This window comes from Schistocerca nitens, chromosome 11 (assembly GCF_023898315.1).
Source record: "Schistocerca nitens isolate TAMUIC-IGC-003100 chromosome 11, iqSchNite1.1, whole genome shotgun sequence".
Classification (NCBI taxonomy): domain Eukaryota; kingdom Metazoa; phylum Arthropoda; class Insecta; order Orthoptera; family Acrididae; genus Schistocerca; species Schistocerca nitens.
Genome location: NC_064624.1, coordinates 174,137,438 through 174,163,411, shown reverse-complemented (window position 1 = coordinate 174,163,411; position 25,974 = coordinate 174,137,438). Strand labels below are relative to the sequence as shown.

At 41.2% G+C, this 25,974-nt stretch overlaps 1 protein-coding gene across 2 annotated transcripts in view; it reads right to left on the bottom strand.

The window, feature by feature from the left end:
* Positions 1–25,570, bottom strand: part of LOC126213447 (zinc finger protein 484-like) — a 105,763-nt gene extending 80,193 nt beyond the window's left edge. The window contains exons 1-5 of one of the 2 annotated variants that reach the window (XM_049941192.1): positions 25,453–25,570; positions 24,842–24,911; positions 11,561–11,638; positions 1,829–1,897; positions 820–876 (exon numbers count right to left, since the gene is read on the bottom strand). In XM_049941192.1, coding sequence (XP_049797149.1) covers positions 820–876; positions 1,829–1,897; positions 11,561–11,638; positions 24,842–24,910 — 273 coding nt within the window. In that variant the 5' untranslated portion in view covers position 24,911; positions 25,453–25,570. Of the gene's footprint in view, positions 1–819; positions 877–1,828; positions 1,898–11,560; positions 11,639–24,841; positions 24,912–25,132; positions 25,247–25,452 lie in introns of those variants that run through there. The other variant, XM_049941193.1, reaches the window with a different exon arrangement.
* Positions 25,571–25,974: the final 404 nt, after the last annotated feature.

Sequence of the window (25,974 nt, the reverse complement as noted above, 5' to 3'; positions counted from 1 at the left end):
GAATGATGATATCGATCAAAAGCTTATCACTGATTTCAGCCGTATTTACATGTTTGTCAACAAATGCCTCGTCTACTGTGAAATATACAGTTAGCTTCACTTCTTGCATTTTGTCCTCCATCTAAAAGGAGTTCCACATAATGCCTCTTTATTTCTGCATGACTTCTGCAAAGCTGCAACCACTTTACACCAGAGAAAATATACAACTTCAGAGAGCTAAAAAGACAAACTGGACTTCAATACCCCAATACAGATTGACACACCGCAAATTCACATAAAATAACATGCTTATAACTTTTTTGTAAACTTCCAATATCTGCTCAGCACTTGCTATGTAATATTTTCAAGTTTCTGAATTACTACTTGTTACTGAAAACAACATTACCAATATTTCTTAAAGATCAGGAATTGAACTATAAGAACCTCACTGTAAAGTTGTTAACTGTACATTTAATGTCTAAACCTATTCTTCTATAAGAGGTCAATGGTGAATAAAGAATATAACTGAATTGAATGCATTGTCCAACAGGTGCTGCTACCTTTTTACATATAAATATATAGTGAAGTATATACCTTTATGCCAAGAAAATTTGTAAATACACTTTTAAGTTCCCCAACACCACACCCTTGATGACTGGTGTTGTACACTGATAATGAGATCCACATTTTTATATTAGGTGTTCATAGAATTCATTTTAACAAAATTTGTCACACAGTATTCAGTTGTGTTACATTAGTTAACAGGGACCAGAATTACAGAAAGTAAGTAAATAGAACATAAAATGAAAAATTGCAATGAGAAAACACAGCTGTACTTACAGTTTCCTCTTTGATTATTATCTGTGCTGAATCTTGATCATTCTGGCAGGTTGAAATCTGGAAACAACAAAACAAGAGAGTATAGTTAGACTGACACTACAGAATGGGAGCTTCTTTAACTAAACTACAATCAATGGCAGGAGTGTGGTATCGGACATCAACCCCCGAAGTCCTGGTTTTGGTGACAGAACAATCTTTAGCGTAACTGGTTGTCTAGGTTATGTTGGAATGCAGCATTTGGTAGCCAGTTGGTGAAGCTGCAGATGTGAATATCACACTAACGTTCTCAGGCTAAAGTGTAGATCGGCACCAGAATCAGCCACAGGGGTGTTTCTTTACTGCTGACAAATTAGCAATCGTCAGCTTCACATACCCAATGGGACAACAATTTCACATAACCAAAGGGAGGCGAGAAAGGAGGCAACTTATTTCTATGAGCAGCATTGGAATCTATATACTTGGTAGCCACGAATACTCTGTTGTTTCTTTTGAGTACGTCGTGATTTCTAAGGTGGTTGTCAACAGTGCAATCAGAGCTTAGCTCCTTTTTTCACATACACAGCAGATCTCACATCTATATTGATGTGAGAATGTGCCACTATTCCTTTGTATCTTGTTTGGAAACACATCTGCCCACTGTTCCCTCATTGGCTGTGCAGAGCCAGCTACTGACACACGCCCTCCTTCTTCCCACCACACCTCTCAGCTAATGCTCACAACACTGTTGTGCAGAATACTCACGTACACCACTAACCTGATCTATAAATTTCACCACTTTACATTGCAAAAACTTTTAAAGTCCAAGGTAAATTCAGAAAACCTATATCAGATATGGAAAAGTCTCTGACAAGTGTTTTGATACACGTTTTGTACAGGTATTGTATGTAAATTATAAAAATTGAAGTGTTCCACTACGTAATTCTTAATGAACCAATCTACAATTCCCAACTTAATATGCTTCTTACATATTACACACAGAAGTTCTAAATCCCGAAGGGACATAACTTACCTTGAGACCATTGGCGTCAGCAGATACATTCTGGAGACCAAACAGCTCTATCACCTTATCCCCAAATTCCTGAAACAAAATGTCTTTCCTTAGTAAAGGCTCACCCCCTCTTACATTGGCTAGTATCTAGAAAGTATACACCTTATGTGTGGAAGCAATGGTAAATGGTTCATTCTATCTTATATTTGTATATTTGAACAATTTAACATTCAGAACACACACACACACACACACACACACACACACACACACACACACACGCGCACACACACACACAATTTGTTCTGCATGGAGTACAAACGATGAGGAATGACATTGAGCAAAAGCTCATTGGTGATTTCAGCCTCATTTACGTGCTTGTCAACAAACGCCACCTCTACTGTGAAGTAAGTAGTTAGCTTTACTCCTTGTACTTTGTTCGCAGTCTGCATTTAATGCAGCTCTTCACACTAGTCTGTCCTTTGCAAGCCTCTCCATCTCTGCACAACTCCTGTATGCCACATTAATTAGAAGCTGCTTAATGTATCCCAGTCTCTGTCTCCCTCTACAATTTCTACCCCTGCACTTCCTTCCACTACCAAATTAAGCATTCCTCAGTGTCTCAGAATGTGTCTTAGTGACCAACTGCTTCTTCTGGCCACATTGTGCTGTAATGTTGCTTTCTCCTCAGTTTGATTCAGAATGTCTTCATGAACTGAATTGGTCTGTGGGAAAAATAACTGTGTAAATTTTTCTTACTTTTCAGGAGAGACAAGAAACTGTTATTGCTAAACTACTTGACAGACTGAACTGAAATTTTTGACATTTGTTGCTCGCTACTCATACATACTGTGAATGAAAATAATTTTCATGTCTTCTAAAAATATCTTATGAAAAAAAAAACTGAAAATTTATAACACAGATCCTTTCTTCAGTCAACAAGGGACTTTAGCACTTTTATGACTATGTTCAAAATTACACATTCTGGACTAAAACTCAAATTCATTAACTAATTATTTGAAAATTATTTTCAACTGAACATGAAAACAGCTGCTTCATAGAATTCAAAGTTCTGGATAGTTCATAATTTGTCATGGCAAGTTATCACTTGCAGTGGGTCATTTCAATATCTCTTCATACAAAATCTCAGCATCTTCTCCATCGATGTACTTAACCATTTTCTGAATATCTTCAGTTTTCTTTTTTATCAATTCTAACCTTTTTCCATCACATAGCCTTTGCAAGCCAATTTGAATCGAAGCACGTATAGTTTTTGCCAGATTAATGGAGTAACTGACACAGCTGTTTACAAAGGGCAGACTGTCACGACTCCTGGCTTTATTGCGTCATAACGAAATTCTTTGAACATTGCCACAGAATTTTTTTTGCCTTCCCTCCCTCTCTCGTGGCGAGGCATCTTGAGATGGGCCGTTTCCCTAGACTGTACGTTTCTTTTGTACTGACAAAGCCACCATGTGTCAAAGTCCATTATGTCTTCACATTCCACCACAGCAGGAGAAATACTGTTTGCTATGATGTCCACATCTCTTTAGGGGTGTAAACTCTGTCACATTCTTTACAGACTAATGGAAAAACTGGTAGAAGCCTACCTCAGGGAAGATCAGTTTGGATTCTGTAGAAATGTTTGAACACGTGAGGCAATACTGACCCTACAACTTATCTTAGAAGGTAGATTAAGGAAAGACAAACCTACATTTCTAGCATTTGTAGATTTAGAGAAAGCTTTTCACAATGTTGATTGGAATACTCTGTCTCAAATTCTGAAGGTGGCAGGGGTCAAATACAGGGAACGAAAAGCTATTTACAATTTAGTTATAGGAGTTTAGGGGCATGAAAGGGAAGCAGTGGTTGGGAAGGGAGTGAGGCGAGGTTGTAGCCTATCCACAATGTTATTCTATCTGCATACAGACTATCAACTGTGCTAGGTTCCAGTGTGCCAGTGGTCAAACGGATGCCACGATGGTGGATAGTATTGGGACAGTTTAAGACGGACAGCCACGCAGATGCAGAAACAAAACACTCAGTCTAGTTTCTAACAGATAAGGGGACAGTACAAACGCAGGAGGGTGGTTTGATCTGTTCCCCAGGAAGTACTTTTGAGGACACTTAGGACATTGAGGGACCGCATACAGTGGGCTGCCAGGTAAGATACGTGGGAGGACCAAGAAAGATTCCTATTGAGCAGGAGCCCCGGGAATTTCAGTTTCAATAAATGGAAGAGCACAAGGCCCAACATGTACAGGAGGTGGAAGAAACCAATTGCATCACCAGAAATTCATACAAACGGTTTTGTCAGTGGAGAAACTAAAGCCATTATCGATGCTCCGTGAATAAAGACTATCGAGACATTGCCGAAGACACCGCGAAGTGAAAGAAGTCCGTGGAAAACTGCAATAGGTGGCAAAAATCATCAATGAAAAAGGAGCCAGAGATGCCCAGCAGGAGACAGGCCATTAGAGAGCTAGTGGCAATGGCAATGAGGACGACGGTCAGGGCGGAAACCTGACGCACAACCCACGTGTACCTTGAAAACTCTGTCGTTTAAAAATTCCTGAAGGAAACAAGGGATGCTGCCTCAGAAGCCACATGTGTAGAGTACGGAGGATACCCGTCCTTCAGCAGGTGTCTTAAGCTTTGTCCAAATCGAAAAACACGACCACAGTCTGAGATTTCTGCAGAAAACCATTCACAACACGGGTGGACAAAGTGACGAGACGGTCAACTGCAGAACGGCACGCTCAAAAGCCACACTGTGCAGTATTAGGAAATTGCGAAACTCGAGCCACCGTACCAGCCAGGCATGAAGCATACTTTGCATCACAGTATTCCATTTGAGTCCACAGACGTATCATGACACTGCACTGAACAGATTTTTGAAAGTTGTGCAGCGTTAGTTGAATTTGGTGATACTAAACTTCTAATTGTTGTTGTTTATAGGTCCCCAAACTCCAACTTCAGAGCATTTTTGCTCAAGCTAGAGAGGGTTCTTGACTCACTTTGTAGGAAGTACCAGAAAGTAGTTATATGTGGTAACTTCAATATTAATTTTGTATATGATTGTGCAAGAAAAAGGATGTTGGTAGATCTCCTAAATTCATATGATCTGATGCAAACTGTGTTTTTTCCAGGGGAACAGTAGTACAGTCATAGACAATATTTTTATTCATTCTTCATCAATATATGGGCTTTCTGTTAGTAAAAGTGTGAATGGTCTTTCAGACCTTGATGCACTAATTTTAACACTAAAACGCTTTTGTACTCAAACCAATGTTATATTTAATTACAAACTATGTAGGAAAGTTAATACAACAGCAATAGAGTGTTTTTTTAAAACTTGTCAAGGAACAAGAGTGGCAGGATGTTTATAGTGCTGATAATATAGATGACAAATATTAATACTTTCTTTAACACATTTCTCATGATCTTTGAGAGTTGCTTTGCATTAGCACATTCTAAACGGGGTACTAGCAGTAATGGGTTTGCTCGGGTGGCTGACTAGTGGGATAAGGATATCATGTAGAACAAAGTGAGAATTATATCAAAATGTTAGTAGTAGTCACAATCAAGCTACAGTAGCCCATTACAAACAGTATTGTAAGATGCTTAAAAATGTTAGTAGGAAGGCAAAGCGTATGTGGTATGCAAATAGAATAGCTAATTCACAGGATAAAATTAAAACCATATGGTCAGTTGTGAGGGAAGTGTCTGGTCAGCAGCACAAGGTCGACAACAAAGTCAGTTCGCAGCAAAAATATTTTTGCCACTGATAAGTCAGATATATGTACAGTATTTAACAATCATTTTCTGAGTGCCGGCCGCGGTGGCCAAGCGGTTAAAGGCGCTACAGTCTGGAACCGCGCGGCCGCTACGGTCGCAGGTTCGAATCCTGCCTCGGGCATGTATGTGTGTGATGTCCTTAGGTTAGTTAGGTTTAAGTAGTTCTAAGTTCTAGGGGACTGATGACCTTAGAAGTTAAGTCCCATAGTGGTCAGAGCCATTTGAACCATTTTCTGAGCATTGCTTGCGAATTAAATAAAAATTTAGTTTCTACAGGAAATCATAGCTTTCTTGGCAAATGCCATTGCGAGACTGATGTCTGAAATACTCCTGTGTGATACAGACAATTGAGAGAGATTGAGTCAATAATTAAATCACTGAAGACTAAGGACTCTCATGGCTATGATGGAGTGTCTAGCAGAGTATTAAAGTACTGTGCTGCAAATGCTAACCCTGTACTTAGCCATATTTGTAATTTTTCCTTTAAGAATGGTCAGTTTCCTGAGCAATTAAAATACTCAGTAGTAAAGCTGATTTATAGAAAGGGAGAAAGGGGTAATGTAGATAATTTTAGACCTATTTCTATGCCATCAGTGTTTGCAAAAGATATTGAAAAGTCTGTGTATGTAAGGATAATTAATCATTTTATACCACACGATTTGCTATCAAATGTACAGTTCGGCTTTAGAAGTCGTTTAACAACTGAAAATGCTATATTCTCTTTTCTCTGTGAGGTACTGGATGGGTTAAACAAAAGGTTTCGAACACTTGGCACATTTTTTTTTTTTTTTTTTTGTCTAACTAAGGCGTTTGATTGTGTTGATCACAAAATATTGCTCCAGAAGTTGGACCATTATGGAATACGGGGAGTAGCTCACAACTGGTTCACCTCTTACCTTAGCAACAGATAGCAAAAGGTCATTATTCACAATGTTGAGAATGGCGGTGATGTGGGGTCTGAGTGGGGTACGGTCAATTGGGGGGTGCCCCAGGGATCAGTGTTGGGGCCACTCCTGTTCCTTATTTATATAAATGATATGTCCTCTAATGTTACAGGTAACTCTAAAATATTTCTGTTTGCTGGTGACACTAGCTTGGCAGTAAAGGATGTTGTCTGCAACATTGACTCGGTTTCAAATAATGCAGTACATGACCTCAGTTCACGGCTTGTAGAAAAACTAACGTTAGATCACAGTAAGACTCATTTCTTACAGTTTGTAACACACAATTCAACAAAACCTGACGTTTTAATTTCACAGAAAGGGCATAGATTAGTGAAACTGAACAGTTCAAATTTCTAGGTGTTCAGATAGATAAAAAACTTTCGTGGAAGGCCCACGTTCAGGATCTTGTTCAAAGACTTTATACTGCCACTTTTACTATTCGAACGCTATCAGAAGTGAGTGATACTTCGACACGAAAATTCGTCTACTTTGCTTATTTTCATTCACTTATGTCGGATGGTATTATATTTTGGGGTAACTCTTCCCATTCTAGAAGGATATTTTTGGCTCAGAAACGGGCGGTTCGGCCAATAAGTGGTGCGAGTTCACGAACCTCTTGTCGACCTCTGTCCACGAGTCTGGGTATTTTGACATTGGCCTCTCAATATGTGTATTCCTTATTGTCGTTTCTTGTTACCAATATTAGTTTATTCCCAAGAATAAGAAGCTTTCACTCGGTTAATACTCGGCAGAAATCAACCCTGCATTTGGATCGGACTTCCTTAACTCTTGTGCAAAAAGGTGTGCAGTACACTGCTGCATCCATTTTCAATAAGCTGGCACTTGAATTCAAAAATCTTAGCAGTAATCTATGGCCTTTCAAATCGAAACTGAAGAGTCTCCTCATGTGTTACTCCTCACATTCTGTCGAGGAGTTCCTTGAAAAATTAAGCCGATTCTTATTGTATTGCTGATAGCGTTTACTTAAAACTTATGGACCGAATTTTTCCAGGTTCGTGAACATTTATTTTAATCTGTTACTACTTTTATGTCGTAATTTCATGTACTGACACGTTCCATGACCTTTGAGATTTGCTCCTCAATTTGGTCCAACGGAACTTGATGTGTAAATAAATAAAAAATAAATCACCTTCCAAACACAGGTGACCTTGCAAACACAGCCGATGAGAGAAATTGGGCGGTAGTTAGAAAGATGGTGTTTGCACTTACCAGGCTTAGGTATGGGTACGACAGTGGCTCCACGCCAACATCTGGGAAATGTGCCCTCTGCCCAGATGCGGTTGTACGTATGAAGCAGAAAGTGCTTGCCCACGAGAGAAAGTTGCTGCAACATCTGAATGTGAACACGTCTGGCCCTGGGACGAAGGATCAGGATGAAGTAAGAGCACGATCTAGGTCCCTCATAGTAAAGGTGACACTGTAGCACTCACAACTCTGAGGAGAGTAGGGAATCGCCTGAGCCACCTCCACTGTTTTCCGGTAGAGGAAGGCAGGGCGATAATGGGAGGACCTCAAAATGTCGACAAATGGAGGCCCGGGGTGTTTCAGATAGCAATAGGGTCCACTATGGTATTGTCTGCTACCATCAGGACGGAGATTGGGGAACGGATCTCGGTCACGGGGAGCTGTCTGAGGTTGGTCCCCAGGATGGAAGAGGGAGTGGAACTGTTGAAAGAACTAGTGGATGAAATTCATCTAGCTTTTTTCCTATACCGAAGAACACGACGACACTGTGCACCAACTGTTTTAATAAATGCATTTTGCCATCATAGAATGACGGTTAAAAACACGGAGAGCACGTCTCGGCACGTGTATTGCATTGTGGCACGCCTCAGTCCACCGACGGACAGGGACACGGTGTTGTAAACAGGAAGTGCGAGGAACGGAATATTCCGCGGCAGTAAGGATAAAGTTTGCAAGATATTCCACCTGGAGGAGCAAAGCCTCCAGTCGGCTTTAGTAATCTGCCATTTGGGTATGCACATAGGTGAGGTAGGAGTCAGCAAACGGATACCACACGGGAAATGGTCACTAATGTGTGTCAGAGACAACAGACGACTCGAGATGATGGGCAAGCTGGGCAGTGCAGAAGGATAGATCCAGCTGGGAATAGGTGTGTGGAGTCTGAAAGGAATGTGAGTGCTCCTGTGTTAAGGTAGAGGTGGTTAAGTTGCTTGAAATGGTCAGCCAAGAGGGCACTTTTCTGACAGGTCCCAGGCAAACCCCGAAGTGGATGGTGCACATTAGAGTCACCAAGCAGCAGAAAGGGGTGAGCTAACTGTCCAATAAGTAGGAGGAAATCTGCCATGCTGAATGTCGAATGACAGAGGGATGTAAGTGATACAAGTGAGGAAAGAAAAGGCGAACTGCAACAGTATGAAGGCCGACAGTTAGGAGATGAACGTCATCTCATATGAGCAGTATGACTTCCCCATGAGGTGGAATGCCATCCTTGGAGCAGGTGGGGGGAATGTGAAAGAAAGCTCAGAGGGGACAACTTTGCTTGCTGTAGGCCGAGAACTAATGGATGCTGCAATTCTAAGAGAAGCCGTACATCCTCGTTGTAGGCCACAAACGTTCCATTGAAGGAGTCATAATGAGGAAAGGCGAAGAAGGAAAAAATTAAGGAGTGTCACCTCGGCAGCTGCCAAGTGCCAGCCTTCAAAGACACTGTTACATGGCACAGAGACTGGAGGATCCTGCTCCATCAGATCTACAGAGGCGTACGCATTCTCCCTCTGTCGATCTGCGAGGTCCGGGGCAGAAAAACGGTTGGCGGTGCACACCGGAGACAGGGAGGTCAGCCAAGTGAGGGTATCAGGTGGCGACACCGTCGAAGAGGCTCTCCGAGAAGACCGTTTGCCTTTGTTTGGCTTCTTGGAGCCTTTCGGCTTGGCAGAGGAAGAGTCAGATGTTTATTAGCTGGAGGGATGTAAGAAGTCTTTGAGGGAGTATTCCTTCTGTCCTTTCTGGCCAGTTGGTTGTGGAGCAGGAGACTTCACCCTGGGAGGCAAATGTTTGGTGGTTTATTGCACAACTGAATCAGGAGACAGCGATACTTGTGTGACACTGCGCAATTTCACATCGTCAGAGCTGAATTTGAGATCGCACCTCTGCGTGGCCACGTCCTCCGTGGACCAAAATCCGTAAAGCACAATACTGTAAGTGCCAGATGGTAGAACACAGGGTTTGCAACTAGCCAGTACTTGCGAGTGACCGGTAAGGCACTTTTTCCTTTACCCAGATCACCTGAACAGCCCGCTCATCGAGATACGCGGGACAATCTCGAGACGAGGCAGCACGGTCGTCATTACAGTTATGTGCAGAAATGGAGGTGGACAACCACCCTCGTGCACATGCCTACACAGGTTACACATTTGGCCAGGTGTCAACAAGACATTCGAGTGTGGTGGAAACAATGGTAACGGTAGCAGTGCATCAGGTTCAGAAAGTACAGTCAGACTGTGGTAACTTTGTAGCCTGCTTTGATGTTGGACAGAAGCACCACTGTATCAAAAGTGAGAAGTAGTGTGGGTTGGCACTAAGGAGGAATCTACCTGTTTCATTACCCCACGGACGGCAATGAAAACCTGATCAGAGAGTTACGTTTGGATTTCTGCCTCAATCAGACCTTCGAGCAGTCTAGTGTAAAATACACCGAGGGAAGAATTCAGAGTTCTATGGGCCTCAACATGATCATAATAACTGTGGAGAAGTGGCAAGCAGTAGTTGTGCTTGAGAATCACAAGCAGTATCCAAAAGCAAAGTGCCATCGGTAAACGAGAGCAAGATTTCACAGGGCTGGCAATTACATCAACACCTTTCTGATTAAGAAACTTATTTCCCATTGCAAAGGACTGATGATCTTCAGTATGTGAAACCACGAGAAACCGTGGAGCAGTTGGGAGGGTCTTTGAATCGTTAGCCTCATTCCATTTACGTTACGTAGCCACTGACTGAAGATGATCGGCTCAGATGCGTGGGTCAGCCTTCGGTAGAGCACAGGGAGAAAAAAAGAGGCACCTCAAACCCTGAAGTCGAGGAGGGATAGGAGAAGGTAAATGAAGAAAGGAAAAAAGGAATGAAAAACTGGTGAAACTGTTCTTATGTCCACTACTGAAAATGGGGAACACATTCCCAAAAACACCCCAGACATGTTTCCCGAGGGAAAAGGAATAGTAAGAGGATAGACGGAAGTGAAAAGATGCTGCAAAGGCTGTGGGGGCCCTCGGTAGCCGAGCACAAGCGCGACAAAGAGCAGTGAACCCCCCCGGGGAGATCAAATCGATGATGATACTGATGTGGGACTTCGAGTTCCACTCTGATGATTGCTCTATTCTTGTGTTCTGTTGTCTCTAGGTTGACTGCTTCCAACTTTACAGTGTGTTTGGCCACGATTCACCCATACCCGCCAACACCATTCGAATAGTGGCATTGCTCAAATTTCAATTTTGAGTGTTCTGACAATTACTCCAATCGGGTTCTTTGAGGCCAGTTACATGCCCTGTCTCAAAGGGTGACACCTGCATATATTATTCACACACTTGTCTGTGAGGCACAGTTACTGTCCAGCTGAGTACACAGGATGAAATTCACCAAGTCCTTATGCCTTGGTATCAACATGTCCCCTGTTTACTATCCTTGCCAGTTGGGCGGTGAAACTGTGCTGCAGTATCACACATTCATCCATTGGCAACCGCAGTATACAGTTTTACATCTTCCATCAAAATACCTTTACAATTATCAGTTTGTGACCAATTTGCGTAACTGCTTCATAGTGTGTATTTTTTTCCCCTTCTTCTCAGAGTGTAATAGGAAAGAAGTACAGAGCTCATAGTTTGGTTGAAAAATAATTCAATACATTCCCTGCAAACATCCATTAAAAGACCTTACATATGTAAACTGATAATCCTACATCTGATGAATATGATTATTAAACAAACAGCAACCTTTTGTGAAAAATTAAAATACTAATTTAGCGAACACATACCTCTGGTCTGTAATCTTCGAATTCCAGTTCTTCAAATTCCAGATCGAATTCTTTTTTCACCGTCACAATGCCAGTATCCTAGAAAATAAGTTATTTTTTCCTGTAATGGTGGTGTATACACACAAAGCAGTAACAGCAATCACATATTGATGAAACATTTGGCAACAAGGTATATTTAAGAGTATGTCATAATGAATCACAATTGCAGGGATATTTGCTGAACAATAGATTAAGATACTGTTTTACAAAATTAATGACTGCACTTTTTTCAGTTACATTTTACCTGAAGTTTAAAGTCTGAGGTACAAAAAGGTGCCTATGTGATTGGTGTATTGTATGGAAATTTTTATTATAATTTCATTCTTTTCCAGATTTTTCTGTGACACTTCACGGAACATTTTAATTTTTAATTTTAAAAGAAATTAATTATTCTGCAGGTTCCATTTGTTCAATTTGACCAGAAATGGTACGTATTTCACACTTTACAATATTTTGGCTGCGGTACCTCTTCTAACATTTTATTACCCCTTAAATCAAGAACCGTCATATCTTTCCAAAAGTAAACTCAATTTTTCATAAAAAAAAAGAACAATCATATAGAAGAAAATACAAAGTGTGTATTAATTTGGTGATGGGACACTGTCAGTAATTTTTACAAAAGCTTTGTTTGAAAGTTATGTAGAATAACAATTATTTTTACAAATTTTCTTATATCAAGAGGAATGTTTTCTTTGTAACTGTTCACTCATGGATGCACAAAACTATGTACGTAAATTAATTTGACCAATTACCAGGTCTGGAACAATCCATAACTTCATACTGAAATACATCATTTGTCATACGCACCAAAAGCAAGTTACTCTTTATTTCAGGCTGAAATGGGGCATACTCTGTCTACATGTGGAGTTTTATGTTAGATTCATCATGCTCTGAATGGTATGTTCTCTACATGTCACTTTTTATGTTGAAAACTGATTTATATTTAAAATGCATTTGAAAGGTTTTAAGAACTTAACTGAGGACAGTGATTAAAATGATATCTGCAGATGCTAGTAGGAAGACTAGTTAGTGATGTGCAAAGAGCTGACGCATAGGTATCGCTGTTTGCCACGACTAGATGGGAAATGAAATGTGAATAAATTCTTCACTAACATTCAACAGACCTGGACCTTCACATCGTCCCCTACAGAATTTAACATTTGAAGCCACAAATACATCCACAAAATAAGATGAGCATTAAAATATATCTCTCATTGTAAAACTACTTTAGAGCTTTTTTTTTCACTTTGCTGTGTCTTGTGCTATATAGCTATAGCTTCTTTTAAAATTAGTTGCGACTCTTTACATTTGGCTACCTGGAGGGGGACATGACACCGTTGCCTATGAGACAGCAATGTTGAGCCAGCTTTCCCTAACAAGCTGCCAGTCGTTCTGCCGGTAAAGTGCCCCTGTTACCACACCACAAATAAACTGCACCACACGCATTAGATGCGTCAACATTCACCAGGTCTCAAAGCCGCATTTTGTGGCATTGGAATGCTCTGTTGTCATCAGGTATTGTGACTAAGTGTTTTGGATTTGATTTGAATTAATAACAACAGTTCAGTACATCTGAATATGATATTTGCAATAAAAGTGTCCTCCAGGAAAATGTTCACCAACTGTGAAGATAACATTCTGCTGCGAAACATTCCTCGGAATTCTCTGTTGGGAAATACGGAAGCGTCCGATCCCACCCGTCTGCTTTGACCCATGACGTCACAAATATGGCGGAAACTACCATAAACCATGATTCCAATATGGCGCACAAAAAGTCGTTGCGCACACGTTATAAGGACGAAAATACATCGAAAAACAAACACACACACTTTCCACAAAAATCCTAATGACACTAACGGGACAAGGGCAGAAAATGGGGTGTTTTTGGGTGGGGGCAAACTAAATATAAACAAATTTAGACACCCACCCCCATACAAAACCACACAAAACGACGAAAAAACCGACTTCACAAAACTCCCCAAATACCACTACACACAATATCATCTGGAATAGGACACTTCCCTTGACCTACATAGCTCAACAGCAGCTCCCGATCCCATAAATTAGGGTCCAACACTTCCCTTGGCCTAATAGCTCAAAAACATCTCCCGATACCAATATCAACATACACAGCCACACATTGGGATCGAACACTTCCCTTGACCTGCGCACTGTTAATTTTATCCGTAATATCCATTCCTGAACAAAAACAACAATCGATTAATTTTACTAAAATTACCACACAATGTACAGCGAACAACACTAAATTAACCTTCACACAAAATCGTTAACTCACTGAAACGAATTCCACTACAAACACAGCCGACACTCTAACAATTCTGGATAATGAGCAAAAGCAAACTGAGCCCATTACACCACACAAACGAAAATCCTGAACATACCACCAGAAACCACAACACGACGTCATCTACAAACACGCCACACTCACAAACCAAACTCCGCACCGTCATGACGTCACGGGTCAAAGCCGACGCGTGGGATCGGACGCTTCTGTCGACCCCTCTGTTGTGATGTGTAAATCTCCAACAATGCTGTGGAGCAAAGTGGATATTTTGCTCAGGGTACAAAGAAATGTTCCACGAGATAAAGTTGAAATTAGCAGTGCTGTACAAGCCAAAACTTCACACCACCAGGTCGACGATCTAGCTGTAGGCAAACTGTACAGTTTAATCAGGCTTCCTCTGTATCGTGCTCATTTAAATCCGACAGAATATATGGGACTAGGTCAAAAAATGTGGCCAACAACAGCACAAAGTTTACATTCACTGAGGTCGAAATGCTGACAAAAGATGCCACTGCGAATGTTATACGACAGGACTGGTCTCAAGTTGTCAGCCACACAATGAAGATAGTTGAGGAGACTGATTCATGAACAACTGTGACAAGTTTTGAGGGATACATAACTTCTCTTATTGCCATGTTAAATCTGCTTCTTTTGTCAAAACAAACCAGAGTTTAGAAATACACTCCTGGAAATGGAAAAAAGAACACATTGACACCGGTGTGTCAGACCCACCATACTTGCTCCGGACACTGCGAGAGGGCTGTACAAGCAATGATCACACGCACGGCACAGCGGACACACCAGGAACCGCGGTGTTGGCTGTCGAATGGCGCTAGCTGCGCAGCATTTGTGCACCGCCGCCGTCAGTGTCAGCCAGTTTGCCGTGGCATACGGAGCTCCATCGCAGTCTAACACTGGTAGCATGCCGCGACAGCGTGGACGTGAACCGTATGTGCAGTTGACGGACTTTGAGCGAGGGCGTATAGTGGGCATGCGGAAGGCTGGGTGGACGTACCGCCGAATTGCTCAACACGTGGGGCGTGAGGTCTCCACAGTACATCGATGTTGTCGCCAGTGGTCGGCGGAAGGTGCACGTGCCCGTCGACCTGGGACCGGACCGCAGCGACGCACGGATGCACGCCAAGACCGTAGGATCCTACGCAGTGCCGTAGGGGACCGCACCGCCACTTCCCACCAAATTAGGGACACTGTTGCTCCTGGGGTATCGGCGAGGACCATTCGCAACCGTCTCCATGAAGCTGGGCTACGGTCCCGCACACCGTTAGGCCGTCTTCCGCTCACGCCCCAACATCGTGCAGCCCGCCTCCAGTGGTGTCGCGACAGGCGTGAATGGAGGGACGAATGGAGACGTGTCGTCTTCAGCGATGAGAGTCGCTTCTGCCTTGGTGCCAATGATGGTCGTATGCGTGTTTGGCGCCGTGCAGGTGAGCGCCACAATCAGGACTGCATACGACCGAGGCACACAGGGCCAACACCCGGCATCACGGTGTGGGGAGCGATCTCCTACACTGGCCGTACACCACTGGTGATCGTCGAGGGGACACTGAATAGTGCACGGTACATCCAAACCGTCATCGAACCCATCGTTCTACCATTCCTAGACCGGCAAGGGAACTTGCTGTTCCAACAGGACAATGCACGTCCGCATGTATCCCGTGCCACCCAACGTGCTCTAGAAGGTGTAAGTCAACTACCCTGGCCAGCAAGATCTCCGGATCTGTCCCCCATTGAGCATGTTTGGGACTGGATGAAGCGTCGTCTCACGCGGTCTGCACGCCCAGCACGAACGCTGGTCCAACTGAGGCGCCAGGTGGAAATGGCATGGCAAGCCGTTCCACAGGACTACATCCAGCATCTCTACGATCGTCTCCATGGGAGAATAGCAGCCTGCATTGCTGCGAAAGGTGGATATACACTGTACTAGTGCCTACATTGTGCATGCTCTGTTGCCTGTGTCTATGTGCCTGTGGTTCTGTCAGTGTGATCATGTGATGTATCTGACCCCAGGAATGTGTCAATAAAGTTTCCCCTTCCTGGGACAATGAATTCACGGTGTTCTTATTTCAATTTCCAGGAGTGTATTCATCACTCTAACATCTAGCGCAGTTGAAACTGTGACAATGTTGAAATAGTGTATTATTAAACAAACAACTGAGTCCAAGTCAGGTCAATAGTTTATGAAACAGCTCATTCTCAGTATAAAAATAAATAGGTGTCATTTATATTGTACAAAACCACAGCTGTTCTCATTTCACAAGCTACTAACGGTCCTCAATAATAATGCTATTTCATTGAAAAAATATGCAGTTACTCGAATGTCACGAGAGACACGGAAGTTTCGCATATTAATCATACGCCGAAACGCACTCGCCTTGCCCACTATCATCTACAAGAACCATTTATGAGATATTATGAATTTATCAATATTTTGTTCTAATTTTTTCACCACTGCACAAGTCTGTGATGAAGCACTTTACATACATTCCATTTTCACGAGATTGGAAACAGACAGCAATAGCCTTTCAAGTTTAAGGAATAATTCAATATATTATCTAGATCTAATATGCAGTAACATGCAACCTAACAAGTACCAAACACAAATTCATAGCAATACTTATTTTTCATTACAAAATAAGAATTTCTTGCAGTAGTTTACCTACTATCGAAATATCACAATAACTGTGACCATTAAAGAAATGAGACAGGGTTCACCACAAAGCTGACGAATTAAACCATAAGATGCACGAGAATAAGAGTTTATTACTACATAGCTTCTTTAAAATTGTTTGAGAAAGATGGGAGATCGGCCGGCTTGCACGGCTTGCTGTTCACGTAGTCAAGCGAACATGCATGGTTCTGTGCCGAGTAGACCTGGCACTATATTTAGAAAAGATATCTGGATGGTCCGAAAGTGCCACTTGGCCGTAAATATCGAAGAGTGTGAGGTCATCCACACGAGTGCTAAAAAGAACTCGTTAAACTTTGGTTACACGATAAATCAGTCTAATCTAAATGCCGCAAATTCATCTAAATACCTAGGTATTACAATTACGAACAAGTTAAATTGGAAGGAAAAAACAGAAAATATTGTGGGGATTGCTAACCAAAGACTGCATTTTATTGGCAGGACACTTAGAAAATGTAACAGACCTACTAAGGAGGCTTCGGGAGGACGACGGTTCAATCCCGCGTCCAGCCATCCCGATTTAGGTTTTCCGTGATTTCCCTAAATCGCTCCAGGCAAATGCTGGGATGGTTCCTTTCAAAGGGCACGGCTGACTTCCTTCCCTAATCCGCTGAGACCGATGACCTCGCTGTCTGGTCTCCTTCCCCAAACAACCCAACCCTACTAAGGAGACTGCCTACACTACGCTTGTCTGTCCTCTTTCAGAATACTGTTGCACGGTGTGGGATGCTTACCAGACAGTACTGGCGGAGTACATCGAAAAAGTTCAAAGAAAGGCAGCACGTTTTGTATTATCGCGAAATACGGGAGAGAGTGTCACTGAAATGATACAGGATTTGGTCTGGAAATCATTAAAAGAAAGGCGTTTTTCGATGCGACGGAATCTTCTCACATTCCAATCACCAACTTTCTCCTCCGAATGCAAAAATATTTTGTTGACACTGATCTACATAGGGAGAAACGATCACCACGATAAAATAAGGGAAATCAGAGCTCGTACGGAAAGATATAGGTGTTCATTCTTTCCGCGCACTATACGAGATTGGAACAATAGAGAATTGTGAAGGTGGTTCGATGAATCCTCTGCCAGGCACTTGAATGTGATTTGCAGAGTATCCATGCAGATATAAATACTGCAGTCACCTGCTGACATGCCCAGCACACACTGGCAACTACACTTCCCTCCACTCGCACCGTACTGGACTTATTGTAAACACACTATACACATATACATAGCTATATGACTAGCTTAAAAATACATTTAATTAGCATCAAATGTTGTATCAATGATTTCTAAATGGACATGGGGAGCTGCAGCATTAAAATGTCTACAGCCAGCCAAATCTTTAATCTGAGAAAGGTTGCTTGCAACATATGGGAATTAAACTAGCAAACTTATACCATTCACAAACTTCGAGAAGGTGACCACTATTAAAATATAGTAGCTTTTAGTAAATAAAAATTGCTTTTTTTTGGGGGGGGGGGGGGGAACGAGGGGGGGGGGGTTGCCTTATGGTACAAAAATGATGAACAAATAAAAAAGGTGCTTCTGCTGAAGAATCTAATCTTAACCGAGAAGTACTCAATAAATACCAAAAGAAGTGCAGTGCAGTTGCACAAGATATTGAAAATGTAGTGGTGCACATCAAAGGCAAGAAACTGGCACCATTGAGTACTTCCAGATTCCTCAATTATTCTACAATTATGGGCAACAACAACAACCACATCATTATCCCTTTGTGACCTTTCATATTGGTAGAAGATTATTCAGTTCTTTCCTGTTTTGTCTGAATGCCTCCAATCACGAATTCCAAGCTCTGAAATCCAAAAACAGGTAATGTCATCCGACTTCTACCGTGCCCTCAGAAAACATCTGAAAGGCAAGTTGTTGCTTGGGAAAGCTAGTTAAGATTTTAGTGAGACCAGGTATTGTAATCTGGACAGTATCATAATTTGATGAATAGCAAGTTGGCATATTTGAAACAAAGCTCTTGAGACAAATTCTGGGACCAGTGGAAAAAATGTGTGGTGGTGGAGATTCAAATACGGAGAAAATAATGTGTGCAGAGAACGAGATGTTATTAGTTGCACTAAGATTAAAAGACTGGAAAGGGCACGAGTGGTACTCGGAGCTAAGGATAGAATGATTAAGACAATATTAAATGCAGTGTGTGAAGGAATCAAAAGGGTTTAAAGAGCAAGCTGAGGTGAGAGGAATGTGTCAAAGAGGAATTAGCGAAAATTGGAATTCGTGATTGGAGGCATTCAGACAAAACAGGAAAGAATTGAATAATCTTCTACCAATATGAAAGGTCACAAAGGGATACTGTTGTTGTTGTTGTTGTTGTTGTTGTTGTTGCCCATAATTGTAGAATAATTGAGGAATCTGGAAGTACTCAATGATGTCAGTTTCTTGCCTTTGATGTGCACCACTACAGAGGTTCGCAACTTGCTCTAAATGCAAGATTTTGCACTTCACAAAACAAAGAAACTTAGTACCCAATGGCTATAATATCAGTCAGTCACTGTTGGAATCGGCCATCTCAAGTCTTACAAATACCTGGGTGTAACACTTGGTAGGGATATGAAAGGGAATGATCACATAGGCTCAGTCATGGGTAAAGCAGGCTGTGAACTTTGGTTTATTGGTAGAGTACAAGGCATTCTACAAAGGAGATCGCTTATAAATCACTTGTGTGACCAATTCTAGAATGGTGCTCAAGTGTGTGGAACCTGTACCAATCAGAACTAACAGGGTATATTAAACACATACAGAGAAGGGCAACATAAATGGTCCCCGGTTTGTTTGATCCATCGGACAGTGTCACAGGGATGATGAAGGAACTGAACTGGAAGATTCTTGAAGATAGACAAACTAGCACGAAGAAGTCTACCAACAAAGTTTAAAGAACCAACTTTAAATGGTAACACTAGGAATAAACAGCAAACCCACACATATCGTTCACATAGGGGTCGTGAGGAGACGATTAGAATAATTACCACACACACACACACACACACACACACACACACACACACACAGAGGCATTCAAATAATCATTTTTCCTGCACTCCATATGTGAGTGAAACAGAAAGAAACCTTAGTAACTTATACAAGTACCCTCTGTCATGCACCTCACAGTGGTTTGCAGAGTACCGATGTAGATAGATTCTCAAGACAAAAATTTGTTCTTCCAGAAACCAAGCTCGTAAAGATAATTTCAAACTGACAACCTCCTCCTAACGAACAGCTCCAAAGCTTCACGGCTGAAAAGAAGCTTATTTGTAGGGTACTCCTGGTACTGATAAGCAAACACACATCTGCACATTGCATCCTGCTTTAATATGCCCATCTTTGTTATCCACATATCTTAACCTCATTTCTGGCCCGGAGTTTCCAGTGAAGAATGAGCTGATGTTCTTTTGTCATTCATATTTTCCTTTCTTTCCTTATCCTTCCCAATTCTCAGGAATCTAGATTGCTGACTATAAGGAGCAGCAGCTGTTCTGTAACATTCAGAATCAGACTGCCACTACTGCACTCAAGTTCAAAATAACTGCACACAGGGAACACAAATTCACGACTTTGTCCACGAATCAGTATCCTGCTTCCAATGTTCAGTATTTTCGCAGCCGGTGAACGTGTTCTCAGATGACCTCTCTTATTGAGAATCGCACATTCAGACACGCCGCACTGTTATTACTGACGCAACACCGACACAAAACACTTGTCCACAACACCTGGTGACTGCCAGGCAATTCAATGTGAAAATGAACTACTACAGTAGAGCTGTTGAACATAGATGTATCTAATGTGTAACATCACTTGGTTCTGTTTATCCACAGCATCGCAACAGTGGTGCATTAGCAAGCACACGGACAGCAGCGCGGTACGGAAAGCAGACACGCCATCAGTGTTACCTCAGCTACGGCATCTCGTCTCTTCCTGTGAGCCAGAGGTCAAAATTTGGAACTTATTTTAAGCGCACTATACAAATTCCGGGTCGACAGAAGCGTCCGATCCCACGTGTCTGCTTTGACCCGTGACGTAATGGTGTTGTCGTGTGACGTCATGACGGCGCGGACTTTGGTTTGAGTGTGGCGTCTTTGTAGATGTCGTCGTGTTGTGCTCTCTGGTGGTATGTTCAGGGTTTTCGTTCATGTGGTGTAATGGGCTCAGTTTGCTTTTGCTCACTATCCAGAACTGTTAGTGTGTCAGCTGTGTTTGTAGTGGAATTCGTTTCAGTGAGTTAACGATTTTGTGTGAAGGTTAATTTAGTGTTCGCTGTACGTCGGGTGGTAATTTTAGTAGAATTAATTCGTTGTTTTTGTTCAGGAATGGATATGACGGAGAAAATTAAGTGCGCAGGTCAAGGGAAGCGTTCGATCCCGATGTGTGCCTGTGTATGTTGGTATCAGGAGATGTTTTTGAACTATATAGGCCAAGGGAAGTGTTTGATCCTAATTTATGGGATCGGTAGCTGCTGTTGAGCTATATAGGTCAAGGGAAGTGTCCGATTCCAGATGATATTGTTTAGTGGTATTTGGGGAGTTTTGTGATGTCGGTTTTTTTCGTCTTTTTGTGTGGTTTTGTATGGGGGTGGACGTCTAAATATGTTTATATTTAGTTTGCCCCCCACCCAAAACACCCCATTTCCCGCGCTTGTCCCGTTAGTGTCATTACGCTTCTTGTGGAAAGTGTGTGTGTTTGTTTTTCGATATATTTATGTCCTCACAATGTGTACATAATGACTTTATATGCGCCATACTGGAATCATGGTTTATGGTCGTTTCCGCCATATTTGTGACGTCATGGGTCAAAGCAGACGGGCGGGATCGGACGCTTCCGTAATTCCCAAATTCCCAGGGTTATGTACTAACAATTTGTCAAGCCAGTGAGTGGAAGCAACAGAAGGTGAGGCATCAAAAAGAGGAAGAAATAGCAGCAAATCAGATGTGCAGTGTAGCAAGCAGGCAAAAGCAGTGGTTCCATCCCATCTTAAGGATTTTGTAACCTCAAGCTTAAAAAGTAGGTGACGACCACAAAAAGTACAACTAAATGTTAAACAGTCTTCCATCAAATCATAAAAAATAATGTTCAGCCACGAGAAGTACATTTGTGAACACTATGTACTTCACATGAAGAAACAAGCAGCCTTAGTTGCAGTGTTCAAATTTTTTATTATTTCCCACCGACTCATTTCATCTTTATTTAGGCACCATCCGACTGCCCTAACCGGAAGAAAAACAAAATTTCATAACAGTGGTATTAGCCCATTTAGTGAGATTGGATTACCAAGAAGGCATATAAGAACTTACTAGCATTTGGTAGATACTTTGGGATACAGTGCATAAAATATCCCAGTATGTAAATACCCTTGCCAAAGGGCGCAGTACTATAAAGTAGAATAAAACACTAGAGGATCTAAAGGGTTTTTTTTTTTTTTAAATGTGTAACCTGCTCTGTCCCCAAAGTGACAATCTACACTAGAAATAAGAAGAAAGCAGCAGATTACCATATTATGCCATATGGCACAGTCCAATGCAAACCAAACAGTATCAAGCTTACAGTAAATCTTTACATCAAAAACATGCCTACAATGTTGTGCATATTCTGGCTGCATGCATCACACTGGATATGGAAACATACAAGGTCCCTAAGACCAGAACATGTGGTCCTCAGCAGATGGCACCTGCAGGTTGTGAGCTATGATAGTGTTCAATTGCTAAATCTCATCATAAAAGCAAACCATAACAGTAATTACAGATGACTGCAGTTCTAAAAATTGCCGATAAGATGCTTACATTAACAACGAAAACAATCATGGGGAATAAAACGATAACCATAGCATATAAAGAATACATTGCCATAATGGGAAAGCATGAAAGTACAGGGGGAAGCTCTAATTACCAATTTTGAGCGTCTCAAGTAATATTATAGCCAAAAACATTGTGCATACCCGAATCTCCCTAAAACCAGACTCTACACCCCTCACCCCTTCCCCCGATGCAGGAGTTAGTGCCACGCTAGCTACACGTCACTACTGACTAACAAATTCAATGCTTTGTCCAGATGCCAAGCAAGTGCAGCAGCTATGCCGCAAAATAAACATCCATGGGATGCTGATAAATGCAAATACAAACATACAGTTCAATTTTACATCTTACTGACCATAGGTGGACAGTAAACGAAATTCTGTATTTAGCTTTAACCTCATATGAATTTGCATGTTTCCACAGTAGATTCTCCTTGAAAGGTAGGGGTTCAATCGTCTACTCTTACAGACCATGTAGCAACAGGTAAAGACAAGAAAAAATGATTATATATAATGATCAAAATCTAGGTCTGTTAGGTCATCTGCATCAGATATTAAAAATAAAAATGTTTGTAGAAATATGTAGAGTGGGAGGAAGTGTATGTTGAAATAACAGAAAAAAATGTTTTACTGTCCATATTTAAATTAAAATTTGAAGAGAAATTTCTCAAAACATTGCATTCCATTCCAACTTCAGAGAGAAATACCTGGATGAGTAGACGTATCAACAAATCCTCAAACACTTAGTTACCTCACTTCTATGAAAACTAGTCTCACAGACACACCCTTTTTGCAATTTCATGAAATCTTTGGGAGATTTTATAGTAAGCTACTGCTATCCACTAAAAAAGTTACAAACCATCAATACTATTGATAACAGAAACTAAAAGTAAAGAAGCCTGCAATATTAGAACATAGAAAACGGCAAGATTGTGCAAACAAAAATTAACAAATTAAAAACAAAGACAGTCAAACCATCCAAAATAAATAGCAAACTTTGTGAATAAGCACTTCAATAACATTGTAAAGAAATTAAAACAAATTTTCTGACACGTACATCTTACCCACCCTGGACCAGCAACCAAACTCAGTTGTACTCTGTCGAGAGAGAGAGATAGAGAGAGAGAGAGAGAGAGAGAGAGAGAGAGGAAGGGGGGGGGGGGTGACAAGAATAATATGCTAACTAAAAAATAAAAATAAGAGGTCAACTGGTGTTGCTGAAATCCCAGTTTGTGTCAAAGAATGCATGAATACCATAAAAGTCCCACGGACAAGGATGTTACCGATTTCCCAAGGTTCAGATGCTGAGAAAGAATACAGTTTTCTGATGACAGCAACATAATTAGCACAGCTAAAGCTCCAACACAATTCACAGAAAATTCTAATGCAGCCCTGAAAATGGCCTCACCTGCTCACTAAAAAATAACATACCTTTAAATCTAAAAGAAAACTGATTCTATATGCTTCTAGTTCAATAAAGCACACAATGATCATACAACAAGTACAAAGGATGATGCATTGGGTTGAATTTAGACTGCTAGATTTCAACAGAAAATGTAAAGGCTTTGGTAAAAAAGACTATCCACAGAATATTATGCTCTGTGAATCCTTGCACCAGTTTCCAATATTTCATGCCCCAAAGTGACCTATTTTTGTTACAATACAAATACTTCAGTTATACGGACTCTTCAAGATACAGAAAAGGTCTCTGTGTATAACAAATAGTAGCAACAAGGCCACTGTACAGGTTCATTCAAAAATCTAGAAATTCTGACTGTACCATGTGAATACATCATCCAAACAGCTGTTACATTGTGCATGAGTATTTAATGTAACTGTAGACAGCCAGTTAATATTCCTGTATACCCAATGAATTAAGCAAGAATACATTATTATAAATACTGTAAGACTAATTAAAGAATCCACGAAACATTTATCAGATAAGAAATATTGCACCCCCAATTGATGGCATCCATACAGCCTATGTATTGATCTAAACGTGGATAACTATACCAAAGTTTCTCATTAAAGCACAAATGAAGTATGAAATGTTCTATACCCAAGCATCATATGTTTCCATAGAATAAAAAAAATAAAAAATTAGTGTTGAAAGTGGTGGCGCTCTGTGCGTACATGGTTTACTCTACCATTAAACCACAACAAACAAATTTGCTGCTTGATTTTTCAAATTGCTTCGCCAGAGGGGAGTACGGTCCATTGCGAAGAAACATTTTGTGGTAACGAAGTGAAAATGGTTACAACCAAGGCGGTCCCCATCCTCAATCTAAGCAATCCACCTGTTCATATGCTGAATGTGATTTTCAGAAAGTTACAAATGTCCCACAACCTCAATATCTAAGCGACATAGTTTAATTAAACAAGCTCATCCCGCCACTAAGGATGTGAAAACATACCGTGTCCTCCTGTTTCACATAACCCATAATGCCTTTAGCTGAATGATCGTTCAAACCCGCGTTGAACATTCTGAAACAGAAAAAGACAGGTGTAAGTTTATAAATGGGTTTACAATATGATATCCTCGTCTGCAAATAAAGACGTATAATTTTCACAAAACAATCCTCGATTTAGTCAACCGATTCCTAAGACAACGCTGATACAACTTTTACATTTCACTGTTACTTGGACATGCTGAAATCTTTAAATGTGCCTCTCATAAATCAGGATTCCAGCTCAACTATACTTACGCGCAAACACGAAAACAACAAACACACAAAGACTTGTAGAAGAAATCAGAACAACAAAAAACCACACGAACTCAACCAATTTTTAAATTTCGAACCTTCTGCTACTCAGGTACGCCGGTACGGCATGATCCTAGGAGTTCATTTTCAGGTTAGCCACACTTTCGGGTCTAAATTTCACGGTATACTTCTACAATTTCTTCGCGTATCAAATGTACACCGTACTAACAGCAACAGGGAAACAATCACATTTACAAGTATAATGTTCACAAGTATCCAAAACAGATACCAAACGACAAATCTGCTGAAATCATACAAACTACAAAGAGATTGTGGCGACGTCGTTTATTCACTGCGCCAAAAACAGCGGGTGAAAGCCGCAGCTGATAGATATTTATCTTTGCCGTAATCGGCTTGGTTACGAGTTGTTTATTCTTGTTAGTTTTTGATCTGTGCTTGGAAAATAAAATGTTTTCTCATCTCATGAAAAAGCTGTTACTTCATAAAATATAAAGGCTCCCATAGTGGTGACCCCGAAAAATCGTAGCAGAAGCATAAAGAAAATATATATACCGACGAGAATAATGAATTCAGAGACAAAAGCATGGGGCAGTGGAATCAAGATTGAAGACTACAGTCTGTTCGACCAAGGATCGCGGTCCACGCCCTTTGATTCGCCACAAAACGGAACGACAGATGTTAACGCAAAAGATGGGAGTACCTACGCGCGACACGGAAATGTTAAGCTTTCCGCGTTCTGGCCGACGCGGCCCCAGCTTTGGTTTACGCAAGCTGAATGCATATTTCGACAGCGTGGGGTGTCTAACAACATTGAAAAATTTAAT